At 31.0% G+C, this 24,296-nt stretch overlaps 4 protein-coding genes across 4 annotated transcripts in view; 2 read left to right on the top strand and 2 right to left on the bottom strand.

Annotated features, from left to right (window-relative positions):
- The first annotated feature begins 4,775 nt into the window (after positions 1 to 4,775).
- LOC101499797 (VQ motif-containing protein 9-like) lies at positions 4,776 to 6,265 on the top strand. The gene has a single exon (XM_012716110.3). The coding sequence runs from the start codon at positions 4,901 to 4,903 to the stop codon at positions 5,957 to 5,959; it is 1,059 nt and encodes a 352-aa protein (XP_012571564.1). The 5' UTR covers positions 4,776 to 4,900; the 3' UTR covers positions 5,960 to 6,265.
- A 492-nt stretch (positions 6,266 to 6,757) lies between these two features.
- LOC101500118 (VQ motif-containing protein 9) lies at positions 6,758 to 8,315 on the top strand. Its single transcript, XM_027335076.2, has one exon. The coding sequence runs from the start codon at positions 6,877 to 6,879 to the stop codon at positions 7,933 to 7,935; it is 1,059 nt and encodes a 352-aa protein (XP_027190877.1). The 5' UTR covers positions 6,758 to 6,876; the 3' UTR covers positions 7,936 to 8,315.
- A 5,873-nt stretch (positions 8,316 to 14,188) lies between these two features.
- Positions 14,189 to 16,019, bottom strand: LOC101500449 (14-3-3-like protein). Its single transcript, XM_012716232.3, has 4 exons — positions 15,325 to 16,019; positions 14,866 to 14,988; positions 14,596 to 14,712; positions 14,189 to 14,476 (listed from the first exon to the last, which is right to left on the bottom strand). Exons 1-4 carry the CDS (start codon positions 15,808 to 15,810, stop codon positions 14,417 to 14,419), a joined length of 786 nt encoding a protein of 261 aa, XP_012571686.1. The 5' UTR covers positions 15,811 to 16,019; the 3' UTR covers positions 14,189 to 14,416.
- Positions 16,020 to 17,398: 1,379 nt separating this feature from the next.
- The window catches only part of LOC101500762 (lysine-specific demethylase JMJ21), a 16,311-nt gene continuing 9,413 nt past the window's right edge, over positions 17,399 to 24,296 (bottom strand). The window contains exons 9-17 of the mRNA XM_073369379.1: positions 23,944 to 24,296; positions 23,729 to 23,851; positions 23,026 to 23,106; positions 22,617 to 22,948; positions 22,241 to 22,498; positions 21,753 to 21,837; positions 21,456 to 21,666; positions 19,805 to 19,973; positions 17,399 to 18,019 (exon numbers count right to left, since the gene is read on the bottom strand). The exon at positions 23,944 to 24,296 is cut by the window's right edge and continues 7 nt beyond it. Of these exons, the coding sequence (XP_073225480.1) occupies positions 17,881 to 18,019; positions 19,805 to 19,973; positions 21,456 to 21,666; positions 21,753 to 21,837; positions 22,241 to 22,498; positions 22,617 to 22,948; positions 23,026 to 23,106; positions 23,729 to 23,851; positions 23,944 to 24,296 (1,751 nt within the window). The 3' untranslated portion in view covers positions 17,399 to 17,880. The remainder of the gene's footprint in view (positions 18,020 to 19,804; positions 19,974 to 21,455; positions 21,667 to 21,752; positions 21,838 to 22,240; positions 22,499 to 22,616; positions 22,949 to 23,025; positions 23,107 to 23,728; positions 23,852 to 23,943) is intronic.

Below are 24,296 nucleotides of genomic sequence, written 5' to 3'. Positions count from 1 at the left end.
CAATTCACCCACACTTAACGACTATCTCACACTTACACACCTATTGAGGAGTCAATTTTTTATTTATTTATCAAATTCAATATTTCAACTAATCAATTTTATTTGGGTTGAGTTGAATTTTCTATTCATGATTTTTCTATCAAACCAACTTGATTACGAGCGAGTTGAGTTGAGTTTGTGGATAATAAATATATATATATATATAATTAAATTTAAATACTTAAATATCTAAAAAATAATAAAATTATATTACAACATATCATTTAACACTTAAAATATATCCACAAACACAACAAAATACTAAACTTAATTAAATTAACAATAAATTATTAAATATAATTCAACAATTAAATTTTAACTATACATTAACAGTAAATAAAAAAATAATAATATCACGTAAATAAGTGGAATTTGTAGGTTCAAAATGTTAAATTCATTAATTTTAATGAATTGGTTCGAGTTAGACCTAAACTTAAATGAGTTTAGTCAAAATGCATATTGAATTGATTTGGATGATCAATTTTACATATTTACTCTTATCCATAAACACTCTTACTCACCCCACCTCCAATTTGCTCTCGAGTGGTCAACCTTTCTCCATTCGACTTTATTTCTCATTTTCCTTTCCCCATTCGACTTTATTTCTTATTTTCCGATTGTTTTTATTAATTGTCTTTGGTGATTTAATGAATTGTTTTCTTTTTCTAATAAGAATTGTTGTTGGTTTATGGATTTTATCAATTGATAATATTGTTTATTGGTTTCTCAGTGCCTCCTATCCCACCTTCAATATTTCTGTGTTTTAAGAAAGATGAACCCTATTTAATTTTTATTTGAGTTTGTTTTAGGTTGTTATTCTAATTTCTCTTGATTTTCCTATATTGTTGAATGTTGATTTTCTTCTTGTTAGGTTAGAGTTTTTTCTGATTTCCTCTTCACAGTTTATGGAAGTTTTTGTAATTACGCAACAATTTGTTTATTTTTTATTGTTGTTCTCCTTTGCAAAAATTCCAATCTTAATGTTGGCACCATTGGCCAACATTTACAAATGTTTGAGACTTGATTTCCACTTATCGTATATCAAACTATAATAGTGACGTATTCTTTTTTTTTCTCCCCTATTACCAGCGTTTGGATAAAACTTGTGTGATTAATGAAAGCTCCTTAGGAGAATAGAGGAATTAGTGAATTACTATTCCTATTGTTAGACATATTTTATTTTCTATTGTTAGCTCTTTGTGATTTTTTTAATTGCTTGATTCATTGAATTTTCCATTGTATACATTATGATTTGCATATTTAATTTATAAATTATAGTTTATTTTGGTGGCTGACTCGAGTTTTTTAATAAAGTTTTATTAATGAAATTGAGTATGGATTAAATCAGTGGTATAACTAATTACTTGAGAGTTTAGGTGTCTCAACTTCTTAATTTCGTCATTTTATTTAGCTGTTTTTAAGTTATGTTAGTTGTGATCGAATGAATATATTTATTTTTATCAATTTGGGATACACCTTGTATTTTTATGGTCGCAATTGAACAAATATCTTAGAGATATTTTATTTTTATATTTTTTTTAATTTAAAACTTTCAATTATATCTTGTATTAAAATATATGTATTCAGTTGTCATAATTTTTTAGAGTTCTCATCCATACATGACAATATATATATATATTTTTTTTATTTTTTTATTTATTTTTTTTATTTTATGTAATAGAAAAATACATTATCGGATGCGACCATCTGGCCTTTTATTTATTTACTTTTTTTTATAATAATGAATAATAATTAATTTAATAAATAAAAAATAATTAAAAAAATAAAATTATATTGATAAAATCAGTTAACAAATTATAATAAATAAATATTAAAATCCAGTTTTTTTTTCACTTATACTCCCTCACTCTCTTAATATAAAATTTATTCATCTACCTCTTTTTGCAGACCGGCTTATTCATCTGGCTAATTCATGTGTATTATATGATTAATTTGATTGTTAGTAATTATATAAAATAATGTTTCTTATCAGTAATAATTTTCAAATGTTTCTTATGATATTGACATTTTAATTTTACCATCTAACTTTTTACACTCTTTTAATCAATTTCTACAAAAGAAAAACAAATTATATTTGTTTGATATGAAAATTTAATATGAATATTGTTTTAAGTTAATTTTAATATATATTATTACTGTAAAATATTTTAACCATCAATAAATTATAAATAATTAATATGTGTGACTTTAAAATAGTTATATTTATATTTAAAAATTATTTTCTTTGATGATTATAATTAATTAACGGTATAAAATTTACATAAAAAGTTTAAATTTAGAAAGAAAAAATTATTATATATATATATATATATATATATAGATTCAAAAATAACTATTTAATCAGTTACTCTGTTTAATTTAAACGAGAAATTTTACTAATTCAACTGTCGATTATTAATATAATATATTAATAATAAAATACACAAAATTTTATATATATTCAAAATTCATAGCTATGTAATATAATCATCAATATTTATGTATATTTTTTTTAAAGAAATTATTTAACAAAGTATTAAATAATTTTAAAAATTTATAAAAAAATTTGTAGAGTTGATATATTAAATAAGATTTTTTGATTTTATAATTGAAATAGTAAAATTTATTGTTTGTATTGAGTTATTAAACAAAATAATTTATTATAAAATTAAAAAATCTTTATATGTATATATATAAAAGTAAAAATTAATTTAAAAAGTTTTATAAAAAGAATAAACAAATATAAAAAAATTATTTTTAGGGATGGGTTAACTTATAAAGCATAGATTTGCTTTTGCGACTTTTGATTTAATTTTGTTTCTGTTGTTAGTAATACTAGTTGTAGTGAGAAAAGAGATAATTGAGGTAATTACGATGAGAATGTGGTCAAAAGGTTCGTAAAAAGGGAACATTTATAGAATCACTGACTAATACAGTGTAGAGTAACGGACTTTTGACCAGAATAGCAAATAGTGAAGCAGGTTTTGGAAATAGTGAACCCTTTAATTACATGCTTAAAATTGCTTAATGCCCACAACCACAAATTTACACACGGTGGATATGGCCTCCTAAAGAATAATTTTAAATTCTCTTCATTTCTAGTATCAATAATACTAATTCAGTTGATTCTTCCATTCCGGTCAAAAATAATTATTTTCTCATACTAATTTCAAATTAATTTAAAATATTAAATATTTCTATATATTAAACTTTATCAAAAAAATAATAATCTTATTAAAAAGAATATGCTTAATTGAGGAAAAACAAAACTACTACCTATTTGGGTTATAATATTGTAGAAAAAATAATAATTTATTTTATGACTTTTTTGTCAAGATTTTAGGACCACATGATTTGGGTTACAGGACGTGGAGATAGAAATGAAGAAGCAAACCTTGTTAATTTTTCTCTTGTTTTGTCATGAGTACTAACATTAACAAATGTTTGTGGTTTTTCTATTTTTGGATGGGGCATCATTGAGGTTGGACAAAAATGATTTAAGATTCTGTGCCCTTGCCAATTTGGTAACAGCCAAAGCAGCTACCGTAACAGGTTTGACCGGCCATGAGTTTGGACGACTCAATTTGAAACCCGTCACGTGACTTGTCCCCTTTATTTACATTTTCAATTACAACACCCATTTTTCAAATAATTTAATTTTCAGTAAAATCGATAAATTAATTAATTTTCAAGAGAGAGCTGTTACTTACACTCTAGTCTATCACCATTTTGTGCTTGGAATAAAGCCTATTAATATATTTGCTTTTTCAAAGTAATATTAATAAATGTTACACTTGTAAATACGCGTAATGTAAATTTAATTATTACTTTATTGCATAGTCTAATTACTTTTTTTTTTATCATTTTTAAATTATTGTTCATTAACTTTATATTAAGTATTATATTTATAATATGTATAATATTTATTTGTATCAGATTTTATATTACTAATAAAATATAAATTTATTTTTCACTAACTACCTGCATTTATTTTATATAAATTTATTTTAATATTTTATTAACTTATAATAAATGAAATTTATTTTATTATTATAATCAACACAAACAATAATGTTTAACAAAAACTGTGCATAATTTAAATAAGATATTTATATGTATTAAAAAATAGTATTTTTTTTCATTTTACGTTTTATTTTAGTAATATACCACTTATTTATAGCGTTAATTTAGTAAAATATTTTTGAATCAAATTTAAAAAAAATATTAGTGACATTTTTCATTTATAATATTTTAATTTGCAGAATGAAATAATTGACAATTATTGTCAAAATAATGTATCCTTGCCCAAGGATATGATTTTGTGAGCGAATGTGATTTGAGAAAAATCTAATTTAATTAGTTAATAAATTAGCAGATAAGATCAAATTAAATTTTATAGTATAAAAAGATATTACTATATCTAACAGAATAAAAGAAAAATAAATAAAAAATAGGGATGCAATGGGTTTCCTTCTTTTGCGATTGTTGTCTATTGTGTTATTTTCAGCATAGACTATATAGTAGGAAACAGTATAAAAAGAAGTGAAAAGAGGTGCATGAAAAAGAACACACCATGAGTATATAGATTAATTTATAAATATTATTTATTTTTGAATTTTTGTCATCAGCGTCACTTAATTATTTTTTTGAGATAGTGACCATTGCCCACTTCAACTTCATATTTAAACCCTTGAAAAAATAATGAACAATAATATATTATTATATATAATCTTCTGTGTGTGTCCCTACTCGGCGCTGAGATAAGAGTAACCCACCACCACCACAAAACATAGCTCTTCTCAATAAGAGAGAGAGAGAGAGAGAGAGATTTTGTATTGCAACAAACAATATTGTAGTAGTGATGGATAAAAGCTGTCAATCCTCTGCAGACTCTACTAATAATTCCTCTTCCAGAGACCACTACCTCAGACACCTCAATAAGCTTTCTCAAAAAATCACCAAACCCATCATTAAAAAACCCTCTTTTGACCCTCCACCACTACCACCACCACCACCGCCACCACAACCTCAAAATCAGAATCAAAATCAAATTCAAAACCAAAACCAAAACCAAAACCAAAACACTAATAATAATAATAATAATAATAATCCTCTACAGCCACAACCACAACCACAGCAAAACCTACAACATCAACCACCAGTTTACAACATCAACAAAAACGATTTCAGAGACGTAGTTCAAAAACTAACGGGTTCACCTGCACACGACCGTATCTCACCACCACCACCTATTCAACAACCTAAACCACAAAGCTCTCGTCTTCAGCGAATTCGTCCACCTCCGTTACCTCACATCACTAACCGTCCACCTCCGTTACTTAACACCGCTATACCCCGTCGTCCACAACACCAGAACTTCAACTTTAACCCCGTTAACTTTAATCATAACTTTCCTGGTTTTGGTAGACCTCTGGCGCCGTTATCTCCGTTGCCGCCGTTTCCTACCGTTCACGCTCCGGCGGAATCTCCAATCTCCGCTTACATGCGCGATCTGCAGAATCTCGTTTCCACCATGGATTCGAAAGGCTTCACCGGTTTTTCTCCTTTGCCTCCTCCGATTTCATCGCCTCACCCTCCACCGGAACAACAGCAACAACAGCAACAACAACATCAACAACAACAGCAGCCGCAACATCAACAGCAGCATCAACATCAACAACAACAACCACCGCCGCAGCAGCAAGGCTTTAATCCTGCACAAATGTCAGTACAAACTCCGTCGCCGTTTCCGATGCCGTCATCACCAACACCTTTTGGATGTTTGAATTCGCAGCTTTCATCTTACCCTTTGTTGTCACCTGGTTTATTGTTTTCCCCCAATTCGGCTAATTTAGGGTTTCCTCAACTTCCTCTTTCACCAACCGTGCAGGTTCCAAGTCCACGATGGAGAGAGCTTTGACTTCAATTGAGGTAAGATTGGTCTGAATCGTGGTTTTTCGGCTCTGATTTTGGGATGTACATGGTGGTGGATGTGGTGATTTGGAAAATGGAATTCGAATTTATTCAATTTGTGGTGGTTGGACTCAAAAACTAACTAGTCCAATTTGCTACTTAGTACTAGTTTATTTTATTCTGTAAAAATGGGATATCAAAGACAGATGAAAGGAACAATTTTGCATTTGTTTTTTGCTCTTTTCGGATAATTTGGGGGATTAGAAAAACACAAATTAGATGTTATTATTATACAACATTTATAGTGGGATTATCATGCTGTTTTTAATATAAAAAAAACTATTATTGTCAAAATAATGTATCCTTGCCCAAGGATATGATTTTGTGAGCGAATGTGATTTGAGAAAAATCTAATTTAATTAGTTAATAAATTAGCAGATAAGATCAAATTAAATTTTATAGTATAAAAAGATATTACTATATCTAACAGAATAAAAGAAAAATAAATAAAAAATAGGGATGCAATGGGTTTCCTTCTTTTGCGATTGTTGTCTATTGTGTTATTTTCAGCATAGACTATATAGTAGGAAACAGTATAAAAAGAAGTGAAAAGAGGTGCATGAAAAAGAACACACCATGAGTATATAGATTAATTTATAAATATTATTTATTTTTGAATTTTTGTCATCAGCGTCACTTAATTATTTTTTTGAGATAGTGACCATTGCCCACTTCAACTTCATATTTAAACCCTTGAAAAAATAATGAACAATAATATATTATTATATATAATCTTCTGTGTGTGTCCCTACTCGGCGCTGAGATAAGAGTAACCCACCACCACCACAAAACATAGCTCTTCTCAATAAGAGAGAGAGAGAGAGAGAGAGATTTTGTATTGCAACAAACAATATTGTAGTAGTGATGGATAAAAGCTGTCAATCCTCTGCAGACTCTACTAATAATTCCTCTTCCAGAGACCACTACCTCAGACACCTCAATAAGCTTTCTCAAAAAATCACCAAACCCATCATTAAAAAACCCTCTTTTGACCCTCCACCACTACCACCACCACCACCGCCACCACAACCTCAAAATCAGAATCAAAATCAAATTCAAAACCAAAACCAAAACCAAAACCAAAACACTAATAATAATAATAATAATAATAATCCTCTACAGCCACAACCACAACCACAGCAAAACCTACAACATCAACCACCAGTTTACAACATCAACAAAAACGATTTCAGAGACGTAGTTCAAAAACTAACGGGTTCACCTGCACACGACCGTATCTCAACACCACCACCTATTCAACAACCTAAACCACAAAGCTCTCGTCTTCAGCGAATTCGTCCACCTCCGTTACCTCACATCACTAACCGTCCACCTCCGTTACTTAACACCGCTATACCCCGTCGTCCACAACACCAGAACTTCAACTTTAACCCCGTTAACTTTAATCATAACTTTCCTGGTTTTGGTAGACCTCTGGCGCCGTTATCTCCGTTGCCGCCGTTTCCTACCGTTCACGCTCCGGCGGAATCTCCAATCTCCGCTTACATGCGCGATCTGCAGAATCTCGTTTCCACCATGGATTCGAAAGGCTTCACCGGTTTTTCTCCTTTGCCTCCTCCGATTTCATCGCCTCACCCTCCACCGGAACAACAGCAACAACAGCAACAACAACATCAACAACAACAGCAGCCGCAACATCAACAGCAGCATCAACATCAACAACAACAACCACCGCCGCAGCAGCAAGGCTTTAATCCTGCACAAATGTCAGTACAAACTCCGTCGCCGTTTCCGATGCCGTCATCACCAACACCTTTTGGATGTTTGAATTCGCAGCTTTCATCTTACCCTTTGTTGTCACCTGGTTTATTGTTTTCCCCCAATTCGGCTAATTTAGGGTTTCCTCAACTTCCTCTTTCACCAACCGTGCAGGTTCCAAGTCCACGATGGAGAGAGCTTTGACTTCAATTGAGGTAAGATTGGTCTGAATCGTGGTTTTTCGGCTCTGATTTTGGGATGTACATGGTGGTGGATGTGGTGATTTGGAAAATGGAATTCGAATTTATTCAATTTGTGGTGGTTGGACTCAAAAACTAACTAGTCCAATTTGCTACTTAGTACTAGTTTATTTTATTCTGTAAAAATGGGATATCAAAGACAGATGAAAGGAACAATTTTGCATTTGTTTTTTGCTCTTTTCGGATAATTTGGGGGATTAGAAAAACACAAATTAGATGTTATTATTATACAACATTTATAGTGGGATTATCATGCTGTTTTTAATATAAAAAAAACTATTGTTATGACATTTTGATTTATTCATTAACCATATTTTTCTTTTCTTCAAATGTGTGTTATTGTCTTGGTCATGCTGATATTATCATTTGATACTTTGCTGTTTGTGGATATAGAGCTTGTTTAATATCAACATTTGAATTAGTTAGGTATGAGATCATGGTCCCTCATGTTTCTTTTTGAGGTACTGTGGCTATCTATTGTTTGACCTTTTCCTTGGGATAAAGGGGAAATAGTTGACCGGTCGTTCAATTATACATGTGATAAGTGGAAATGTGGTATTCATAGATATTTTGGCATTCTTTGGATATATTTTGGCATGTTCTTATTTTTGTGTGTTGTATATAGTGTACGGTTGTATTGGTGATGAGTTTAGTGCAAGGTGGCACCGTGATTTTGATGATGATCCGAAGTAAAATTTTTACTAAAATCATGTGATAAGTTTTTACTAAAATCACAGTGATTCTGCCAAATTTACTGTGGTTCTAAACATGCACAAAGATTCTTTTCTTTTGGATTGAATTTTTAGTTAGTAGCACTAGCAGTGTCCATTTGGTTATAAGAGGATGCAATTATTTAGCTGATCTTGTTTCGGAACAAGATAGTAATTTTTCTTTAAAATGAACCAAAAAATTATACAGCCTGCAACTTTATGACCAACAACATCTGTAACTCGATGCATACAATGTAACTCAAGTCATTCAGTAATTTTCCGTCACTGTTTCATAGACTTTTTATAAATGTATTCTTGTTATTGACTCTCTCAATTTTTGCTTTATGGTTGCAGTATTTTGGCTTCATTGTTCATATGCTGAAGTTATATGTTGTGATTCTTTTATTATAATTTTTTGATTTTGCACTGGTTGTGGTTCTATAATCTTTTTGCTTGAAATTTTATGGTGAAGGATTCTCAACTTAGTTGATTCTATGGCAAATATACGAAATTAATAATGATGATACGATGCAGCACTGACTTGATGTCTTGTTTGGCTCGTGTTCAAGATTAGTGGTGGTTTTGATTGTATAGGAAGCTTAAATCCTGTGACAACTCGAAATAATAGGATTTAACTTTGTTTCATGGATCTCTCTCATGAAGGGAAGGGATCTTGGTTAATTCAAGTTCCTTTAAGATGTTCTAAAGTAATTGTTGTGTATGGCTTTTTCAAAAACAAAATAAAATTTGTGTATGTTTGATTTTCTGGTAGTGAGCAGCTGTATACTATTACTGCAAGATTACCACAAGAAAATCTATTCGTTTTCTGAAGTGATTGCGGAAAACTACTGATTACTTTATCTAGGGAAGTGTTTCTCTCATTTATGATCAGGAGTTCATTGTTGAGATTTTAATAAGCACGTTTGGAGCTATTACCCTAAGACAGTTATTTGGATATATTGTTTTATTTTGTAAATTATCAAAAGGACACTTACATCTGTCTATTCTGTTTAATCTGCATAAGGATAATAGGTATTGTACTGAAGCTCATAGAAAGTGATTATGTGCAGAAAATGAGCTAATCCTTGTGTTGGGATTGTATTCTTTTAAACATAGAATATATCTTGCGACAAAAAATGCGATACTATCTTATTTCTTTTATAGGACATTGGTTAAGAACTATCAAACCGGTTAACTCATCTTGGTTTTCCTTAACTTAAAGCTGTGCGATTTATTTATGTTATGCTACTTTAGCCTTGTACTGCTTAAAATTGCTAGACTGTGTGCCTAGACAATTTGCTTTACATTGAAATGTTGCATTACAATGATAGCACAATTAGCATATGTTTGGATTGGAAAAAACACAGATTCGCCAAATCATGTCAATCACACCACAGAATTATTTTTATTTTTACAATTGATTGTAGTTCAGTTAGAATTTGAAGTTTTTGTTTTCCAAATTGATTTTAGCTTTAATTTATTGTTAAACTTTGAATGTATACATATTTTTACATTGAACTTATTTTTATTTAAAATTATTTTTGCATTAAAAATATTAAAATTAATTTTTTATGTGCTGCACTTTAATTCTTCACTGTTTCACATGTGCTAATGAATAAAAAAATGTTGAGTAATATGGATTCAACAAGTATCTAAAGGCACATGTTAAACAATCAAAAAATAAAAATGTTATCTCAACAGTTGTATATTTAATCATTTCAAAGTTTTAAATTTATCATGAAAATTGTATTTTCATCTAAAAATTTCTAGTTTTGAGACAAAACTATAAACTCCGTGTTATACTAAATCTGTGATTGTGTTTTTGTGATGGAAAAGACTTAATTAACTATTGAATATGTTGTTGTTGTGTTGATTTTAGTTGATTTGGTTTTACTGCAGCGTTGCTGACATTAATAATAAATTTATTTATTTTTGTTTGTTTTTGACATAGGCAATTGGGAGTAATTGTAAGGGAGCTTGTAGTGTTGTCTGTTGTGTGTGTTTTGCTGTCAATTTGTTTCGATTTTGAATACATCTTGTATCATTTTTGTTATTTCATAATAAAAAAGTATTTTGCATTTCTCTAAGACAAAAATTCATTATTTGAGTGGTGTTCTTATTCGGGAACACTGAATTAATCTCCTTGTTTACTACGGATCCTCTTTTTGTACGCTCCTTTTACTGGAAAAATGGATTGAGCTGATGATAAGACTTTCAAAAATTCTTCTGATTTTTTTGATATAGAAGTGGGTTTTCCTAAAACTACCATTCAACTAAGATAGTTTTTTCATTGCTATAGTTGAATGTGAAAGACATTTGTTGCCGCTCCAATGAGAGGGGTGTACACTTCTTGACTAATTCATGTATTGTCCTCATCCTAAGTTTAAACATCTTATCCTAATCTAGATAAGGATTTTAGTTTTTTTATTTTTATTTTTTATTTATTTTTAAATTAGCTGTTTTAAATTAGCTGATATTTTATAGTTCATAGTTTGTGTTTCATGGCTGCTAAATTAATTTAGTGTTCGGTAAATTAGCAATTCAATTAATTTAAAAATGTAAAATGATATAAAATAATATTTTTAATTAAAAAATATATTTTATTGATTAATGTTTAAAATATTTTAAAAATAGTAATTTAAATTTTATTTTATTTTATTAATTTAAAATTTATCATTCTAATATAGTTTTTATTTATTTATTTTAAATTAAACTTAATAAATTATTTTACTTCAAAGTATTAATTATCTTAAAATTTAAAGTAGTTATAAATAATTTAAGATTATACTAAATATTTTTTTAAAAAACTGTTAATCAATTAAGCAATAGCATTAATCGATTATTTTAAGTCGATTAATCGATTAATGAATTAAGTCCGTGTTGTTAATTAATTAATATTAGACTTGAAATAAAAAATATCCTTAGTCTTGGTTATAAACTTATTTTTAAAGTTACTAATATGGGTTCACCACATTGAAAAGGAATTTATATATCATCTTGTTTCTCGTGATGAGAATTCTTGAAATCGCCCTATCCGTTGAGATAAGCCATCAAAAACCTAATATACTCATGAGTCTCTTGAAGATAACTCGACTAATAGAAGCCTTATTATATGGTGTTGTTTTGGAACGGAATTGGCTAGAGACATTAGTTAACCTATATTATTGTTGAGACAAGTTCTAGTTGTATTGTTCAAATGGTCCACAATACTTATATTATCATCTAACATTTTCAACCTATCCTCAATAAGTTTCTTTCACTCATTTGATTTTTAGCTTAGACCATCCATGTGATCCACGTTAATAGTGAAACAAATTTTTGTGTGAATACTTATCCTCTGTGAGGTTATAATGTTAATTTTTTTTGGTTATATGTTTATGTTTCCATTCATTATAAAAGAAGATGCATTAATTTTTCTTTTTATATGTACTTTCTTTGATCACTATTATAAGAAAATATATATAATATTTTTACAAATATTAAAAACTAAATTTTAAATAAAATACAAGTTAAATTTATTAAATTGTCTCTTTTCGATGTTAAACATTCAATTATCAATATTAAATATTTTGAAATAAATAAAATTTACAAAATCTCCCCCAACCCGATTTTACAAAATCAAATTTACTTGATTACTCTATCCCCATCGCAGAGTTTTATGACTATTGATGGAACACATTAATCACAATTGATTTGCAAGTTTCATAAATAAATAAAAATTGATTTGCAAGTTGACGTTTAATTTTTAGCCAGCACTTTGATTTATTCGTTATTTTTGAAGTTTTCTATTTACGACTACATTTGTAGTTATTGGCTTACTTTGATAATAATAACTTTTACGAAAAATAACGGTGACGGTTTTAAACATTCACGCCCATAATTTCAATACTATCTCTGCACTTGTCGGAATAATTTTTTTAACATCGACTCTACACTTAACGGGGACAGATTTCTTCGTCCCACCCCAATCCCACCTCAAAAATTAAAATTTATTTATTCATAACATACAAAATCAATAATTAAATAGTATCCTTTAATCTAGATTCTAAAATTTTCAAAATTTAAGTAATTTTCTCCGATCTAACACCTCAAACCAAAATGATTAAGTGGACCTCACCAACAACTTTATATAATTATATTTCAATAATACTCATTTATTTTAATGCAATTTATTAAGTGAATTACACCCACACACACAAAAAAAAAGACAACTTATATTGTCATTCTTAATAAACATCCAAATTCTTTTCTCCACAATAGAGATGCTTGGTTAACTTGGAAGCAACCCATTTTGAATGCCCGAAGAAATCAAATTAGAACACGTTTAAAATACATAAGATATCAAAATGAAAATCGATGGATTTTCTCTTCCACTTCGTAATAAAAAAACTTCTTTCACACTAGAAAAAAACTTATCCCAAAATATTTATAATTAACATTTGTTCATATTTTAGATTAAAATACATACCAAATTTCTAATTGGTTGTTTATCTTCTAAAACAGACGAAGTAGAGCTGAAAAGTTGTGTTGAAAACAGAGTTGAATAAGAAACTATAAATGTTACAACAAAATGCTTATTCCTCTCAAGTAATTAAACATAAAATATTTAACATTATTAAATTGTTTTTGAGTTGGTAGCTATTGCTTTATTTAAACAATATAATAAGTGATCCTGATGCAATACCATGAGTTCGCGGGCGATACAATTAAAACTAATGAGTAGGTTTATTTGAACTTAAATAAAACTAATTTTTATCGTAAATAATTTAGAAATTTTTTAAAAATAGTTTTTTAACTTTTGTTTATGTATTATCATAAAAATATATATTTTTTTAAAAAAACTTGACTTTTAACCTGTTTATATACAACTTTGTAAAAATTATTTTTTTAAATTACACAATTACTATAAAAAACATAAAAATGATTTTTTTAATAATTAAAAATAAATTAATTTATATATATATATCAAACTACAAATGCTCTCTACATTCTAATTTTCATGATACTTTACTCGTACTAATTTACTTACACGATACTCTACAGATACAATGTGTATATGATATGATGTACACATGTTAGACTCAAATTTGTCATCTTATCTAGTAACAATTCCTTCATCATTTTCATAATTTTTTTACATTTTTAGTTGTCATTGATATTTAAGTTTTGTTAATGGTCATTGTTTAAAGAGCTACCATTAACCAAATTTACTATTCATTAACTGAGAATTCATTATCAGAATAACCTACCATTAACCATTCATTATCCATATACAAGTTCATATTTTCATTATTATTAGTTAATAAATAAACCCCACAAAAATAATTTTTTGCGTAAAAAAATAAAATAATTTTAAAAAAATTTAAAACAAACCCTTTCATATTCTAAAAAAATGATTTTTGATATAAAGAAATAGATTTTTACCTAATAAAATATGAATTATCTAACATCATAATTAAATTATGCAAAATAAAGTAAACAAACAAATGAATCTTAAATTTCCAATTCCATATAATAAAACTTCAGTGTCCTCAATAGAACAGGCAATAATTTGTAAAACACTTAAATATGGAAGGACAAACTAAAACAGCCCAGGGACATGTAGAATTCTTAAGAGAGGTGAATGCCTAAAATCTCAGCCGCCAGCAGATATCAGCAACAAACAACATCTCCTTTAATTCACAAACGAAAATAAAATCTGGCAGCAAAATATGTTTACTGCTGTGGTTCATCCGGTTTAGATGGTGCTTCTTTAATTTCATCAGCACCATCATCCTGAAATCAAATAAAATAACATCAATACAACACATTTATCGTTATCAAATAAATAACACATTTATCATTGTCAAATAAGTAAAACGTGGGGCAATTTTATGGCAAACACATATCAATACCTGCATGTCAGAAGTCCAGAGAGTGAGGTTATCGCGAAGGAGTTGCATGATCAAAGTGCTGTCTTTGTAAGATTCCTCTCCAAGGGTATCCAATTCAGCAATCGCTTCATCGAAAGCCTGAGAGTAGCAATAACAAAATAACAGGTAAGTAAAGTATAAATTTGAGATCGATGTTCTACATTTGATTAATAGAATTCAAAACGCAAAATCATCATAATCTTGTTAAAAAATATATAAAAATACATAATAATCAGCCTATATAGTTCTAACCTGTTTTGCAAGATTGCAGGCACGATCAGGAGAGTTAAGAATTTCATAGTAAAAAACAGAGAAGTTGAGAGCAAGTCCAAGTCTAATGGGATGAGTTGGAGGAAGTTCCGCATTTGCAATATCCTGTAAAAACAATAAAAAAAAAAAAAATAGAGGACCCATTCATTAGAACACAAACCAAACAAAAATATTTCATATAGTTTTACAAATATTTTTAATTAAAAACAAATATTAAGAACAATAGAGTAAAAAAGACATGAATAACAGTTCAATAGAGTGAATAAGTTAAAATAATAATGAATATAATAATCATGTAGATTTGTAAACAAAACAGTATTACTATTAGGACAGTAGTAAGTGAGTGCGCAAATGTATAAATCGAACAGATCTGGATCGCAAAATGAAAAAAATTAAAAATAAAAATAAAAAAAGGAAAAGGAAGAGTAAAAAACTGTTAACCTGAGCAGATTTGTAAGCGGAGAGAGTGCTCTCTGCAGCCTCCTTACGCTCGGCTCCGGTCTTGAACTCGGCAAGGTACCTGTGGTAATCTCCCTTCATCTTGAGGTAGAAAACCTTAGAATCGCCAGAGGAAGCGGAAGGAATCAGACGAGAATCGAGGAGCTTGAGAATACCGTCACAGATGTTAGAGAGCTCTGACTCGATCTTAGATCGGTAGTCACGGATGACAGCGACGTGGTCCTCGTTGCCGCGGCTCTCCTCTTTCTGTTCAATAGAGGAAATGATACGCCACGAAGCGCGTCGAGCTCCGATGACGTTCTTGTAAGCTACGGAGAGAAGGTTCCTTTCCTCCACCGTGAGTTCCTCGTTATCAGCGTTGGCGGAAACCTTCTCCATGAACTCCACCATCTCTTCGTAGCGCTCGGCTTGCTCGGCGAGCTTTGCCATGTACACGTTCTCTTCCCGAGGAGAATGAGCGACCGCCATTGTTGAATTCCTAGAGAGAGAAAGCGAGATCTGGCTTTAGGGATTTTAGAGAGAGAAAGCGATTGAGATTGTGAGAGAAGTATAAAAAAGAGGGGCGATGAGGAAGACGGAGACCATGAAAGGGAAAGGTGGTTTTTGAGGCAACTGGGTCCGATAATTGCGTGTTGGAAAGCGTGGCTGGTTGTTTGTGAGATTCAATGTGAACCGTTGGATCAACAATATTTTTTATTTATGTTAAATTATTAATACCTGGAAATTGGAAATTCTTGCAATTAAAAATAGTAAAAAGGGACAGCTGTCTAACACGGGGTTCTGATACTTTCATTATGTGAGGCCGAAAGTGTGGTGTCTATCTGTCATTTGTGAATTGGGAACCAATATATAATATATAAATAAATAACCGGGAATAGGGTTCCTTTTCTTTGGTTTGAAAAGTTTCAACTTGGAGTTTAAACCAAAAAGTTCACCAATTCAATAATGATAATGAGTTTGGAAAGGAAAATGAATGGGCTAAGTTGATCGTTAATGGGCCCATTTTTATGTATGATTTGACCAGCCATTGCTTGGGTCCTTAAAAGTGCTTTTCTTATCTTCTTTTTCTTGGTCGGTCCTCCTTAATTAAGAACAATAAATGGCAGGGTAGGTCCTAGGCAGATACTTCCCCTATTCTTTTGAGGAAACAGTGTGTTTTATGAGTGAGGTGAGAGAAAAATTATAAGATGAAGATGAGGGAAGAAAATAATGAGAAAGATATAGACAAATAGCTACGGAGAGTGCAACAGAGGATTTTAATCCATATGATGGTTTGATTGGGATAGTGTTGGTAGGACACCACTATATCTCTCAAGATACCAATGTGTTTCGAAAAGAAGTTTGATATTAAGCTTAAGTCGGTAAGTGATTGAGAATGAAATGAAGGTGTTTCAGAAAGAAGTTTGATATTTTGATTGTGTGTAAACAATGTTATTCATAGCTGAGATTTGATGTCAAAACAAAAGTAAATTTCTCATTGAGATGAGCCCTCTTTGATGACAATTAGAATTAGGGTTCATCAATACGAGACATGGCTTTTTTTGATAGAACATGGACTTTATGAGCTTTGTTTTCTGATGTATGTGTTGGCTTGCCACGTAAGTAAAAATGATCACTTCACACACTCCAAATAGAACTCTTGGCCAGATTATTTTTAAAAATGAAGTAATAGTTTTTTATTTTGCAAAGAAAGAAACTAAAAAAATAGCCTTACGATGAGAAAAAATAAAAAATACTACTCTCTATCTTTAAATATAAGCAACTGCAGATCATAAAAATTTAATTTATTTGGTCCAAATATTTATACAATTTGTGCATATAAAGTTAATTTATAAGGTAGCATAAAATATTTGAAGTTTACTTTCTTCATATATAATGTTTCAATGCTATAAGTGTTTATTTATTTATACTTCCATTTCTAATTTCTTATGGTTCTTGCGGCCCGCTAAATTAAGACCCTCACCATTTCTTGAAAGAAATGGAGAGCACTATAGTTGTCTGTATAATTTAATAAATGTATAATTTAAATGTCACATTATAAAAATATGTCAAAATATACACAACTATAATAATTGTATTCTCCATTTCTTTTGAAAAATAGAAAAGAATAGAGATGATGGTAACCCTGCCCTGTTGATGATGTTGGTAGAAGTTCTAATGCCCTTCAACAATAGGCTCCACGTAAAAATAAGGAATACACGAAAAACCAAAAAAAAAAGAGATCTTACAGAGTTAATTTAAGCCAAGGAAAAAATGTAATATCTTCACAACTGCATCAACTATACAGGGACAGACACTTTATTATAAACTAAACAGAATAAAACAAAATAAAAATCATACAGGAAAACGATTCATGTTAAATTTCTTTCTTTTGCTATTGGAGAGTTTGAACATGTATAACTGCGGCCATAACGTGTGTTCAGACTCTGAAAAGATTTAGTGTATATTTGTTTAAGCGGCGACTTTTCACCGAACACCCATCTACCGTGAATTGATTAGTAACGCCAATCCAAACAAAGGCTTAGGTGCAGCAAATGGTCAAAGAAAGCCTTTGTAATTGTTCAACTCTCCCCACACTGTCATCTCAACTTCTTCCCATGACTCTGATGATCTCAGTTCTTCCCATATGCTAAAAATAGCTCCCAAGACATTATCATCATGCAAAATACAATAACACCTACAATGACATTGACAAACAAATAAAGAAATCCAAATGAGTAAAAACAATAACTGCATAATCCGTGAAAGCCTAAAAGTCAGGGGAACGAGACAAAACACTGTTTGTATGGGCACAAGAGATTGTCTCATCTTACTAGACTGTATAACTCACAGTAAACACAACATTTAGGCAACGTTGGAAATCTAATGATAAGTGAAATGGATTTTAATAAAAAGGATAAAGGTTATTTTTAAATGTTTTTGTTTCACATTCGTGCAGACCAAAGTCTTAGTTGCTTCAACAAAATCAAAAGTGATTATCAATTGTAAACAAGAACTAGTATCCATTTATTAGAATTGGGGCTTTCCTCCTAACTCAACCCCAAAAATAAATTCAAAAGGTGAGGATTGCTCAAGCCTTACAAGAACTACTTTGAGAATATCTATAGTTGATGTGAGATCTAAACACACCTACAATGCCTAGAACTAGACATATGGAGTGTGGACAAAGAACAAAAACAACTTATCATACTTAGAACTGAACATCTAGTGCGGATACAAACATGGTTGGCCCAATTGTAGATCTAAGATAAACTCTAACACCATATTAGAATTTGATCTTTAGGTCTTAATCAAACCTAAAAGCTAGCTCAAGAGATGAAGATTGGTCAAATCTTTAAGGACTATTTTGACCATATCACTAGGATTCGGGTTCTCGACAACATTGATCAGCATCTATGGATACTTGGTTTCAAATTTCAATTATAAATCAATACCTTTATGAAATATCAAAACCATAAAAAAACATGGAGAAAATTTATTAATATTTAACTTGACTGGGTAGTGTGCAACAATCTTCTCAAGTCTCAACTATTACCTAGTTAGGAGAACATGACCGATTTCCCTAGAGTTTGATAGAACTCTAATTTAAGTAGAAGAAAATAACATTAAATAACACCAAATTACATATATTAAAGCAATAACTTTATCAAATTATCCTTATTAACAATTGAAGTATTTTTTATTAGCATAACTACAAAGTAGGATCTAATACTTTGAAAAAAATATACATGATATTAATAAGAGGGTACAATTTTAGTTGTGTTTTGAATTTCAGTTTTGAATTTCAATTCTTAGTTGTGTTTACCTATCTCATTATGAATTCACTAAATAGAATTTATTTAATTATAATAACTTAAATAATTGTGGTTGAAAATGGATAATTGTGGAAGATGAATATCAAAGTAGTGATCATCGTCGAAGGTTGCCGTAGCGGTCAAAAGAGACAGTTGATATTGGAGATGGTGGTCGGAGCATGATAGACGATAAATGTAGTAATGGACGGTATTGGGAGATGGTGGTTGGAGGTGGGTGGCCGGTTGTGGCTGTCAGAGATGGTGATGGTTGTGGTTGGAGGTAGGTGATCGGTGGTGGATGGTAGTGATGGTTAGAAGTGGTGGCGATCGATGGTTGTTGGAGTAGTGCTTATGTCTAATGATGATAATATGTTAATTTAAAAACAAAACAAGAATTATAAAATCTATTTATTGAAAAACAACTCATCCCCATTTTACTAGATTTTAGTTTTGAAATTTCAAAATCAGAAACTCAACCACTTCTGTAGACTAAGTTTTGTAGAATAGACTTCTAGACAGTAAGTCTATGTGGACTTGGGTCTGCAGCCTTATCAGAGTCATAGGTAATTAGGTATATTATTTCATATTTTCATATAAATCCGTACATTTAAAATTGAAATACTTTATATTCGATAATCTGTAAGAGAATTTTGGAGAGAGTCACTTACATAGCAACATATGAAAGTCGACCAAACTTTTGACCACCCTCTGTTGACTCGCACTTCGATATGTTGCAAGCAAAAGGAAGTTTGTAACTTTCTAAAAATTGCTTAAGGAGATATGAATCGCCTCTAAACACGTCTAAATAAATTGGTATCAAGTCAAAAATAGGATCGCCTGCAAAATAAATGGAAAAAATTAGCTTAATTAACACCCAAATAGCAAAAACATCATAATTCTTTCACGGCAATATTATGTTTCAAAAATGTCTTAGAGTGGAGTCTACGAGGTGCTCTAGACAAAGTTCAGTCAATTATAAGTAATTGTACAGTTAATTACAAAGTAATTTGACAGATAAACAGTTGGAAGTAAAGCAAGGAAGATATTTTGGGGGGAAAAATGTAAAACAGGAATTATTGGTATAAAAGTTTCCAGTTTAGGAATCATCATCAACCTCAACCTTTTGATTGGCTATGATGTTTAAAGAGTGTTTAATGAGTAACCACTAATTGACTTCACAAACTATTGGCGACATTTGATAGTAGACCAATCATTAAGAGTGTCTTTTGGTTGGGCTAAATTCAACCCCTACAAAATCGACTTGTAAGATGAAGTGTGTCACTCTTTCTAAACTCTTTTAAAGATTTATCTATTTCCAAGGTGGGACTCGGATTTTTTTCCAATAATAAGAGAAAAGGGAATTGGTGTGGACATGTCTTGAGATTGGAAATAATGGAGAGTCGAGGAGCTCTGGAATCACCCTCAAGATTTACTTTTCGTCTTGTGTCACATTGACCAAAATCCCATCAATATATCATTATTTTCTCTGTTTCTCTCTGTGATTTTTCTCTCTTCATAAATACTACCAGTTGAGAATCAGAGTTGAAAAGAGAGAATTCTCACAACGAAAATAATAATTTACAGATAAATCTTGGTCAATGTGACACGGACATGCAAAATTACAATCTTGAGGATAATTTGAGAGATTCTAACTCTTCGTCAATCCCCCACAATTCCCCTTTTCCCCAATTTATAACTTATTCTAATAAATAATTGAATTTGCATTTGAAAAACCTAAATTCCACATTGAAAAGAAATAAGGTATAAAAATAGCTTATAAAGGGGAGACATCCCTCACCTTACAAGCCAGTTTGTAGAATGAGTTAGATCCAATACATAAACCTAATAGTATTCTTCAGGTAGTTATTACTTAAAATACCCTTTTTACTTCTCACATACACTTTCTAAATGAGTGGTCTGCTATCAATATGCATCTCAAGGCCAGCAATTACTTCAAAACAAAAACTAAACTGGTGAAATGTTAAGGATGAAACTGCAAATACAATGATTACTTCTTGCAGAACAGAATTAGTCTGAAAATTTAGAAATGGTTGAGAAAGAATGGAAGTGATAGCCACAAGACAATTAAACACATTTTGTTGGGGTTAATAACACATGTCTTGTTCTTCTTTAAAGAAAACACAAGTTCAACTGTACAGTGTACGGATAACTAAAAAATTCTTGTAGATACTGAAAGCACTTAATAAATTAAGATACCACATCATGACAACATTCCAATGTAAGCCATTTCTAATAAAAACGGGCATTATTGAGTTGGATGAAAATTCAAGAGACAGGTAGGAAAGGAGAAGTACTGACCCATAGAAAGATCACTGAAATCAAGGATGTGACTAGGACTCCAGGATTTCACTCCATCATGGTCACTCAATAAACCATTGTCCACCTGGGCACCATCTTCTGTATACCCACTGGAGGTAGAGCAAGCCGATGATGATTCCATGTAAATATTATCGTCCATAATGTCGGTGTGTATCCAGGAGCAAGGTTTACAAGCACCGCTTGACAAATTCTGAAGTCAAATAGAAACCAAACTTAATCTAGCACATCCAATGAAAAAAATTATTGTTGGGATGAAATAGTGAACTTAGAAGAAACCTCATTTATATTTAGCAGCTTAGCTAAATCAGATGGGATATATTCATCAATTTTCTCAATAAGCTTGCTAGGAATAGGATCTCCCCTACAAAATTTTAGTAAGAAGCATGAGAGACCACCTTACAAATAAAAATGAAATGCAAAGGTTCATCATAGAAACTAGCATGCTACAGAAGCACCTAGGCAAAACCAAAAATGGAATACAATTATCATGCATGGATAAAATACAATCTAAGCGAGCTGAATTCAAAAAAGAGTTTATATAAAATTGGTAAACACAACTGCCAGAATTATCACTTTTTAATCAGGAAAAGCCATATAATTTTGAAACTTTAAACTTAAAGTGATCAGAAGATCATTAGATTTTCAATTGTATATGCATAACAAAGATGGCATCCCCCTCACCCCCTGCATTTCTCTCTCTGACACACATACGCATTCTGTTCTGTTTATCATGAAATCGGAGAGCTTAATAGAACTAAGTGTACCACTTGGTCAAACGGCTTGAAACATCCTTCCTCTTCTTTGTTAAGATTCTGGTGAAGATTCCCCATTCCACTGCATGGTTTGATTTACAATTAACATTTGAAATACAATCATTCGCCTCAGACCAGCTTAATTCACGTTCCATATCAGATATAAATGAAATATTTAGAGGTGGATGTGGCAAAAGATGAAGGTGGCGCACTTGCTCCCCCAAGAAGGAGGCCAAGTTTGTTGTATCTTCCCATGATAATCTGTCTCTTCTGCAAAATAATGAAAATAAAATCTAGAAAATTAAGAGAATTGTTTTGTTTTCAAAAGAAATTTGAATTTATATGCTGTGTGATGAAATTATTTATAAACCACAAGGATAAGACTTACAACTCTGCAAACATATTCCCTTCACATCGCTTAATTATCATATACGGCCATATGCTTGGGTGATCCACTAAACTAACTGATCCCTCCACCGGAATCCCAGCATTCCTATACTCTAACAGTTTCTTGCCCCACACCCCAAATGGGAAACCATCGACATCGCATTTCTCTGAGATGATATTGCTCTTCAAAATGACACTGGGAACCCCTTTTCCATCCCAACTTAAATTGCTATAGGATCCGTCTTCAAAATAAACAACTCCACTGGCCATAACACTGGGAATATGTTTCCTGAGAGGGGAGTTGGCGTCATGCAGCAGGCTATAAAACTCTAGCTGTAAAAAGATACAATATTAAAGTTAGATCTGTACAGAAGATGGTATGAAAACAGAATACCAATCAAATCAAGTACCTCTGTGCCTAAACCATAAAGCGATGCTTCAAGTCCTCCTTCAACAAAAATCTTAACAACATAGTTCCCCACTAGATAGACCTATTTAGAGAATGGAAAATGTTCCTAGTTAGAGACTTCATACTAAACAAGTACTCTACTAGGTAATGAATGACTATACTGCAAACCAATCTTGTGTCATAGTTCAATAGCAGAATCATAAGAAACATTGCTAAGTAATTAATTAGCATGCCATGCCAAATTTTAAAACATGCCATAAAGTTTATCGACTGTATCAACCAACTCCTTTTTATAATTAAAAATAGAAAGGCATAAAGATAGAAGAAAGGTTTTCAGCTCCCTCAAAATGCCTTCCTACATAGGTAAACTCTTCTAGTCTTGATGCTATATGAAAAGGTACCTTGAACGAAAACTAGTTTGTTGATCCTAAGACTATTGTAATTTGTCTCTAAATCCAGGTCCCAAATATTGATGAAGCAATGTAAGGGAGGATATGATAAAGATGAGAACTCATTTCTTATAAGGCCAAAATCCTTCTCAATGATCCACTAAAATATAATCTAATTTTGAAGCAATCATCAATACTGTTTGGGACACTAAAGACCAATTATTTTCACGGAAGCCTTTGAAATTTTGATGCACTGCAATCTTCTCAAAATATACAAATAAGTAAATATCATTAACTACATAAATAAAAACTCACAGGATTGCTACCCGTACCAACAGGAAGCCTTTCGTCATCAGTGGGAGGGGGCAAATTGTGGAAGGCACAAATTTTTGACAGGCATTCTAACCACTTGCCAGCATTTAGTGCAATACATGCTCCCTGGACATATATCAACAAAAAGAAGGTCATAAATCAGATAATGTACTTACTTTTTTAGGCCAAAGAACGCATTACTTTAGAAACAAAATCACCTTCCATATTAGATCTCTCATTTTGGGTTTTTGAATCCAAAGCTTGGATAACCATTCTCTTAGTTCTCGTTGACCAATGCTGTTGCCTGAGCTCCACTCAGAACTGTAGTGGTCTCTATCCTTATCCAAGAACATGGATAAGAAATTTATATCATAAGAAAATCCGTCTTTCCATAAATTATAGCTTCTAGATAAACCACTTATTTCTCTTTCAAAACATAGATCGTCTACATCTTTGAGAGTTTTGGCTCTTTTCTCTTTCCTTGACAAATCAGAGTAATGTAAGTCTTCTCCATTACATGACACGTTCTGTATGACACTTTCATAACTATCTTCATCAAGAGCAAGCAAAC

Source organism: Cicer arietinum, chromosome 5 (genome assembly GCF_000331145.2).
Source record: "Cicer arietinum cultivar CDC Frontier isolate Library 1 chromosome 5, Cicar.CDCFrontier_v2.0, whole genome shotgun sequence".
Taxonomy (NCBI): Eukaryota; Viridiplantae; Streptophyta; class Magnoliopsida; order Fabales; family Fabaceae; genus Cicer; species Cicer arietinum.
The sequence above is the reverse complement of the archived record's forward strand: the minus strand, read 5'-3'. Positions and strand labels throughout refer to the sequence as shown.

Bases quoted from the DNA above. Each gene is read 5' to 3' on its own strand.
- LOC101499797 (XM_012716110.3), top strand. From the start codon at position 4,901: ATGGATAAAAGCTGTCAATCCTCTGCAGACTCTACTAATAATTCCTCT.
- LOC101500118 (XM_027335076.2), top strand. From the start codon at position 6,877: ATGGATAAAAGCTGTCAATCCTCTGCAGACTCTACTAATAATTCCTCT.
- LOC101500449 (XM_012716232.3), bottom strand. From the start codon at position 15,810: ATGGCGGTCGCTCATTCTCCTCGGGAAGAGAACGTGTACATGGCAAAG. The intron at 14,989-15,324 runs GTTAACAGTTTT...TTGTTTTTACAG, and splicing joins CCGCTTACAAATCTGCTCAG to GATATTGCAAATGCGGAACT. The intron at 14,477-14,595 runs GTATTGATATGT...ATTTGATTTCAG, and splicing joins TCTGGACTTCTGACATGCAG to GATGATGGTGCTGATGAAAT.